The sequence below is a fragment of the Camellia sinensis genome, chromosome 9 (genome assembly GCF_055761805.1).
Source record: "Camellia sinensis isolate YWXY chromosome 9, ASM5576180v1, whole genome shotgun sequence".
Lineage (NCBI taxonomy): Eukaryota > Viridiplantae > Streptophyta > Magnoliopsida > Ericales > Theaceae > Camellia > Camellia sinensis.
The window spans coordinates 129175042-129183367 of record NC_138969.1 but is presented as its reverse complement, the minus strand read 5'-3'; the positions used below and the strand labels follow the sequence as shown (position 1 = coordinate 129183367).

Genomic DNA, 8326 nt, shown 5'->3' with positions numbered 1-8326 from the left:
TTTTAAATCTAACTCTAAAAGTAATAAATAGAAAATATGAAATATGCTGGTTGGTTTTAGTTTTCAAAACATATATAAATGTAACAATACAGAGACATACAATCTCAACTATTACTCTGTTCATGGTTTTTGTGGTTTGAATTTTTTTTATATTTGAAGAACCACAGATTGTAATACTTTATGTGGAAGAGGCATGCTGTGATTGTAATATGTGGATGAGGCATGCAGTGATTGTGATATTCTAAAGTTTCAAACTTTCTTTCTTTGGATGAGGCATGCAGTAATTGTAATACTTTTTTAAGTCATTGACTGTAATACTTTTTTTTTTTTTTTTTTTGAGGAAGTGCACAAGTTGAACTATGTTGAAAATTTATAAAATTTCAAACCGCTAAACCAATTCGCATCCATCTGCCAAACCGTCAATCCGCTCAATCCGCATCCGCCGGATTGGCGGACGGATGTGGATTGATTTTCTCCAATCCGCCAATCTGGCGGACGGATGGCGGATTGGAGGTTTCGTGGCCGCAACCGACCCGCGCCCACCCCTAATTATAAGAGAAATCATACGGTGTGCATCGTTTTAAAGCGCACATGGTACTATAAAAATGTATAATTTTATTATAAAATTTTATAATATTAATTATAAATATATATTTTTATTATAAATTGATGTAATAAAATATTTAAAATTTTGTAATTAATGTTGCAAAAATTTGTAATTTTAGTTCATCAAGTTCTGTTTTTTGTTTTTATAAGTATATTTTTTTTTTAAAGTAATTCTACATTTTAGAACAAGTTAAATTAGTCCCCAAATATATATATATATATATATATAAATTATTTATGTTTCTATTTTTTTATATATCTTTTGGTAAAAATTAAAAAATTATCAAATAGAGCTAATCCTCAAATACTATAAAATTATTCTGTTATGTTCGCTCAAATAAAATACAAAATAAAATTTTAAAAAATTTATTTTTGTCATTAAATGAAAAAAAAAATAATATGATATTTACTCTAGTGTAAAGTAATGTATCACCATGAGGAAATCCTACACCTTGTTACATGTTTTTGTAGGGTATGTTACATATTTTTGTAATAAATATTATAAATTTTTGTAGCAAGAGTTATGATGTTACGTATTTTTATAATAAATATTATATATTTTTATAGTAGGAGTTACACTATTTGTGCTTGAGAAATAAAATTATGCAATTTTGCAACAATATTTCGTATTTTGTGGTATTATTACATATTTTGTAGTTAGAAAATATTGTAAAAAAATGTGTAATATTACTATAAAAATGCATAACACTATCACAAAATACGCAACTTTATTTCTCAACCACAAATTGTCGTAACTCCTGTTACAAAAATATGTAACATTTACTACAAAAACATATAAAAAAGTGCATATGATACACATTCCTCCAAAGATGTATACCATAGGATTTTCCATCATGATGATACATGATTTACATTTACAGTAGAGTAAATATCACTCATCTTTCATCTTTCTTGATATTTAAAAAAATACAATTAATCTCACAAATTCAATATAACTATACTAAAATATCTCTTTTTAGTAAGGTGAAAACAATCAAAACTAATAAAGATAATTGATAGACATTTAAATAAATAAAAGTAAATATGCATTTTAGTTGAAAATAGATGACAAACATCTGTTTATCTATAGCTAATGAATTACTAATAAAAAAATATTATGTAAATTAAAATTTCAAAAGAGATTAGTATAATTATACAAAAATATGAAATTAAGTGTATTTTTTAAAAAAAAAATCATGAAAAGTAAGGGTAACTTACCTATAAACTATTATTGTTCTAGTCGACGGAATCATTTACATTTACACGTAGTGTCAAATATTTCAAGCAATCATTATTTTTACTCTATTTTGCGGTAAATATACTCTTTTTTCTTTATTCTTAGTATACATAGTTACTATTTCTTTTAAGGAAAATGTTTAGTAACTCAAACTTTTGTGATTCAAATGTCTCAAATTTGTCAAAACGACATCGTTTTATATTCAAAATCTGTCAAAACGACATCGTTTTAAGTGATTTGAACCATTTAAGCCACAAAATTTTGAGCTACCTAACATTGTTGTTCTTTTAAATACACTCTCTTTTATATATAGTAAGGACCAAGAAAAAAGTATAATTTGAGTAAAATATAATAAGAATAGCGACTCTCATATTTTATAGGCTGAAAATGCTTTTGAAGTTTAATTTTTGATATGTTTTTTACACAAAGAATTGCACTCCTCGTAAGTTTGTAATTTTTTTTTATTATATACAATGATTTATAATTTTTTCAAAAAATTAAGCCCTCTCTATCTCTCCCTCATACGTGACGAAAAATTATTACCAATATTTCACAATATGAATAAAAAAATAATTTTTTTCACAATGTTATTGTTATATACACATTTCTCACACCTCTCTATATATGTATATATTTCCCTCCCCCTTTAGTTGTCTTTCTTTTCCTCTGTGTCATTGAGGACACAAAAAGTGCCCGGACCTAAACGCAACTCTCTCTTCTCTCTCTCTCTCTCTCTCTCTCACTCATGGGAGGCAAAACAACAGCAACCAGTTGAAAGTCTGAAGTTAGGAAATGGAGATCCTCCTCAAATTCACACTTGTCATGTCACTTTTATCACTTGTGCAATCCTCATGCAACACTACTACAGACCGACAACTGATCTCCAAAGCCTTTAGCTCTGTCTCTGGCTTCAACTCCTCCTGGTTCAAACCCTCTCATCTAACCTGCCCAAACCATCCAATCACAGAACTAAACCTCTCATCAAGAAATCTGAGTGGTACTCTTTCATGGAAGTTCCTCAGAAACATGTCTCACTTGCAAAAAATTGATCTCTCCAACAACTCTCTCAAAGGCTCTGTCCCAGGTTGGTTCTGGTCCATCCAAAATCTGGTTTTGGTCAATCTCTCCAACAACCGGTTTGGTGGGACCATTTTGTTCGAAGCTAGTTCAGATATGGGTCCATTTTCATCCATTCAGGTCCTCAATTTGTCCACCAACAGGTTCACCAACTTGGCTCCTCTCTCTGTTTTCCCAAACCTCACTGTTCTTGACCTCTCACATAATGATCTCAGACTCTTGCCTTCGGGGCTCAAAAACTTGACCCATCTTCAACATCTTGATCTCTCCAGCTGCAACATTTCAGGCAATTCAAAACCCATTTCGAGTCTGAAATCATTGAAGTACTTGGATGTGTCAAACAACAAAATGGTTGGTTCTTTTCCTTCTGATTTTCCTCCTCTGGTTGGTCTCAAGTTCTTGAACCTCTCATTCAATAACTTCACTGGCCAAACAAGTCCAGAAAATATCAAAAAATTTGGAAACTCTGCATTCACACATTCAGGCATTTCAAAGACCTCCCAAACCATCCATGTCAAGCCTCACTCAAAAAACCCACCTCTCAAACCACCCCAAAAACAAAAGCCCATTTACAAACAAGCCAAAAATGAAAAACCCAGATCAAAAACCAAACCTCTAGTGTTAGCTTTATCAATTGCATCATCAACAAGTGTTGTTTTGGCCATGATTGTGTTCATTTGTTGCATGTACAAGAAGAGAAAAAGAGCCAGAAAAATGAACAAATGGTCAATATCTCAACCAATTCATCAATTATCATTCAAGATAGAGAAATCAGGGCCGTTCGCTTTCGAGACAGAGTCAGGGACATCATGGGTAGCAGACATTAAAGAAGCATCATCTGCACCGGTGGTGATGTTTGAGAAGCCATTGATGAACCTGACTTTCAAGGACTTGATTGCTGCCACGTCACACTTTGGGAAAGAGTCATTGATAGCAGAGGGAAGGTGTGGGCCAGTGTACAGGGCAATTTTGCCGGGTGACTTACACGTGGCGATCAAGGTGGTGGAGCAAGCGAGAGGCCTTGATGATGATGAAGCTGTGAAGATGTTTGAAGAGCTGGCGAGGCTGAAACACACAAACCTGTTGCCCATTACTGGCTACTGCATTGCAGGTATTCTTGTGTTGTTCTGTATGTATTTAATACTTAGAACATATGTTTGTTTTTAAATTTTTTTGGGCAGTGGGTTTGAGACCTAACACATTAAATGGGATTCACGTGATAATGGGCATTATACTTACTTCATTGCTGCTTGCTGCTGTGAGATGAGATCAGATGAGAGGTGTCCGTCGTACACCGTAGCTCTGCTTCTGTTTGCCAGGCAAATCTTACACTAGCTATCATTACAAATTCCTATTTAAAAACGATACACTTAGGGTATGTTTGGTTTAAGTTTGGGAGATGAGTTTTAGAGATAAAAAGTACGAAAAGTTGTTTGGTTTGGTTTTTTTAAAAAGATGTTTTGGAAAATTATTTTGAGAGAGTTTTGAAAAAAAGTGATTGATTTGATGTGTATGAGAGAGAGATTTGTTTGAAAAACTTGTAAACCAAACAAGTTTTGTAAAAATTTTTTTGAAAAAATTTGTTTGGTTTGATTATTTTTGAAAATTTATTTGTAGAGAATTTTTCCCAAAAATTTTTAGGAAACACAAACCAAACAAGGCCTTATTTTTTAGATTTTGTGATATAGAGGCTTGGTTTGGGAAGTGAATTGGTTTTTTGAATTTTTGGTTTTTTTTTGTTATTTTAGCTTAGGATTAAAAAGTCTGGTTTGGAAAGGGTTTTTGGCTTTTTATAAATTTTTGTGAGAGAAACAATGTAATGATTATGGGTTAAATGTGATGTTTTAAAAATCCTTTTTTTTTTTTTTTTTTTTGACTATTTTAACCACAAACCCACTTCCCAAACAATGGCATAAAAGAGATTATTAGATCATAATTAGAAAAATATGATAAAGATAGTTGCCCTTAGATATTGTAGTAATAAATTTTCACATCATTGAATTTGATAATTTAGTCGAACTTTTAGATTAGAGTAACATTACTCTTTAGTTAAAAGAGTTGGGCATTCAGATTTTGGAGAAATTAATCAAATTCCCTGCAAACAAGTTTAGGTAATAGGTATTAATTTAAGGATAAATTATTAAGTACATTTACTTAAAATACGATTATTCCTTATAGTTTTGGAAATTAGATGTTGGCCTTTCAAATTTCTAATTTTATAACAAATATACCATTTTATTAATAAATCATTAAGTTAATTAATAATTTTTAATGATGTCAAAAATTTATTTCAATCAATAATTCATGTAATGTTATCATTGTATACGAGAGTAATTATGAATTTTATTTTTTCAATTAATTCTGTTAAATTAAAATTTGTGACAACAAAATATTTATAATTTTTTAAATCACATGAGATAATTAAACAAATTTTAAAAGATGTATTTGTAATTTATCCTTAATTTAAATAAGATTCATCACTTTTGTATTGAAGTTTTAGAAGGCAATGTGCTATGTGTCGATGAGTAAATGATTGGAGAAGCACTTGCATAATTTCTTTAGGCTCTGGGGTTGGTTGGCTCATCTTCGAGCTCACTTCGGAGACCCAAATTGTTTGTGTTGAGTTTATTAGAAAGTTTATTGAGCAGATCATTCCTTATTTTTAAAGATAACTGTCATCTGATTATGTGTTTATTAATAATTAATTATTTTGATTTTTGCATAAATGCTATGCCCAACAACTGTTCTGATTGGAAATGAATAAATCACAAACAAATCAGAAGTGGAGATGCTGCTGTGCAGTGGAATGGCCCATTTCGGAGCCCATTTTAATAATCTAAATCGTTTACATTTTAGAATACATTAAGTAAAACATGTTTGCAAAAAATCAAGTTAATCGGATATCTTTTACCTATTCATCCTCTCACATTTGTATCTACAAAAATAAATAATAATTGTGATTTAAAGTATTAAAATGAATACGAATGTGAGTGGATGAATAGGCAAACGATATCCGATTAATTTGATTTTTTGTAGACATGTTCTACTTGATGTATTCTAAATGTGAACGGTTTAAATTATTAAAATGGACCCATTTCGCCTCATAGCAGCCGCTGCTCGCGCAGCAGCATCCCCACTTCCAAAAAAGTCCTATTATTTTTATATGAAAATTTTGAACAAAAAATTTATCTGTATATTATTACTCGCAATGTATTAGATATCCTATGACTATTAACATGGGATGAGCAAAATGTTATTATGTTCAAACAATTTTTTTGGGGTCAAATTTCAATAAGGCTTTGCCATTACAGAAAATTACAAAACAAATTTTTAAAGGATAAAAAAAACACACGTAGAGGGACATAGTATAATTTACTCTCGTTGTAATGTGATTGTATGCTGAGTTGAGCCTAGGTGTAATTGAAGTTGCGTTTACTCAATGTACATTGTGCAGGTAGTGAGAAGCTAGTATTATACCAGTTTATGGCCAACGGTGACTTGCACCGATGGCTTCACGAGCTCCCAACTGGTGCGCCCAACGTGGAGGACTGGAGCACCGACACGTGGGAGCATCACAACGACGGAGATAACGGACCCCACATCTCATCACCCGAAAAGATGGAATGGCCCACGCGCCACCGCATCGCGGTGGGCATAGCACGTGGGCTCGCCTACCTCCACCACGCGGGGTCCAAGCCAGTGGTGCACGGCCACTTGGTCCCCTCCAACATCCTACTTGCCGACGACTTGGAGCCCCGGATTTCCGATTTTGGACTGAGTCAGGACCGAGTTGGAGGGTCCACGGAGGATGACGTGTACAGCTTTGGTGTATTGTTGGTCGAGTTGTTGACGGGTAGGGTCGGGTCGGACAAGACGATTGGGTGGGCTAGGAGGTTGGTGAAGGAGGGATTCGGAGCAAGTGCGTTAGACTCGAGGCTGAGACTCGGCAGTGACTCGGTAAGTGAGATGGTGGAATGCCTTCGAGTTGGTTACTTGTGTACTGCGGAGACACTTGGGAAAAGACCCACAATGCAGCAGGTGGTTGGGCTGCTCAAAGACGTACATCCGATCACAGCTGAGTTGAACTGAGTCGACTCATCGAGTTAACGTTCCATTTTGTAATTATTTTGACTCACAGTACAATAATGCCTTTTCAAGTTCCATTAATTGACTTCAGAGTGAAAGCATTATTGAGAATGTGTATTAATGAGATACAAAAAAGAGTGAAAACATTATTCAAAGTTGTAGATGGAAACATGTCCTCACCGTCTGTGATATTGCTTCAGTTTGGTGCATTTTATACAATTGTTGTACAGCAATTAATTCTTATATTTTGATTCTTATATTATTTTAATTTTTGTAACTTTAATTAGTTTAATTTTGATTTTAAATTTTTGACTTTTTAATAATTTTATTTAAATGATTATAACTGTTAATATTTTATTATAAAAAATGCACAAATATGTTATGTTTTTAAGAGTAAAATTATAAATTTACTCAATTTCATGTGTTAATTTCAACTACATCAATGATCATTTTTCATTAAAATCATTAATAGCGTTATTAATTTGACTAAATTGCTATAAAATTTAAATTAAATGTCAAAATTGAGTCAAGTAAAAATTCAAAGATTTTTCATTAAAATCACTAATAGCGTTATCAATTAAACTAAATTATTATAAAATTTAAATTAAATGTCAAAATTGAGTCAAGTAAAAGTTAATAGATCAAAATGACACAGAAAGGACAACTAGTGGAATTTATCCTTATTAATATATATTTTTTAGTTCAAAAATTTTGTATTGAAATATAGTATAATTTTTATTTAAATTATTTGAAAATAGATCTAATTAGTGGGAGACAAGAGAGGGGTGCTTGCGTCTAGTTTTTATTTTTTATTATTAACTGATTGATTATTGATTAGAAAATAAATAATTTAGATATTTTAGTAAAGTGTTATATCATTAAGCTTAGAAAATGGATCTAATTTTTTTATCTGAATTGCAATACTCATATTTTAAATATCGTAACATATTTAAAATATGAGTATACTATTTCAAAAATGACAAAACTATCTTAGGTGCTCTTACCTCTTATGTGAATACGTTTGGCAATTGTTACTCCCCTTATTTTAGCGGCTTCAATTATTGCATGGGTTTAATCTTTTATTTTAAGAACTTTACGTGTTATTTTTCACATGTATATCTATTTATGATAATATTAGATATGTGATCTACTTAATATTGTATTTTATTAGTACATTATTTGATATTATTGATCTATTTAGACCATGAGATATTTTTTTGAAATTTTTTTGGTATTATAATTATTTTTCCTCATTTGGAATAGTTATTTCTACCAATTACTTTGGTTTAGTAAAACTTTTAAATTAATTTTTAAGTTTTT

The 8326-nt window shown here is 31.4% G+C and overlaps 1 protein-coding gene and 1 long non-coding RNA gene across 2 annotated transcripts; one reads left to right on the top strand and one right to left on the bottom strand.

The window, feature by feature from the left end:
- Window positions 1–2432: 2432 nt before the first annotated feature.
- On the top strand, window positions 2433–7249 carry LOC114264624 (calmodulin-binding receptor kinase CaMRLK). The gene is made up of 2 exons (XM_082887653.1): window positions 2433–4031; window positions 6375–7249. Exons 1-2 carry the CDS (start codon window positions 2636–2638, stop codon window positions 7007–7009), a joined length of 2031 nt encoding a protein of 676 aa, XP_082743779.1. The 5' UTR covers window positions 2433–2635; the 3' UTR covers window positions 7010–7249.
- Window positions 2496–6248, bottom strand: LOC145798758 (uncharacterized). Its single transcript, XR_014340282.1, has 2 exons — window positions 4583–6248; window positions 2496–4289 (listed from the first exon to the last, which is right to left on the bottom strand). It is a non-coding gene; the product is annotated as an uncharacterized LOC145798758 (long non-coding RNA).
- Window positions 7250–8326: the final 1077 nt, after the last annotated feature.

Bases quoted from the DNA above. Each gene is read 5' to 3' on its own strand.
- LOC114264624 (XM_082887653.1), top strand. From the start codon at position 2,636: ATGGAGATCCTCCTCAAATTCACACTTGTCATGTCACTTTTATCACTT. The intron at 4,032-6,374 runs GTATTCTTGTGT...TACATTGTGCAG, and splicing joins TACTGGCTACTGCATTGCAG to GTAGTGAGAAGCTAGTATTA.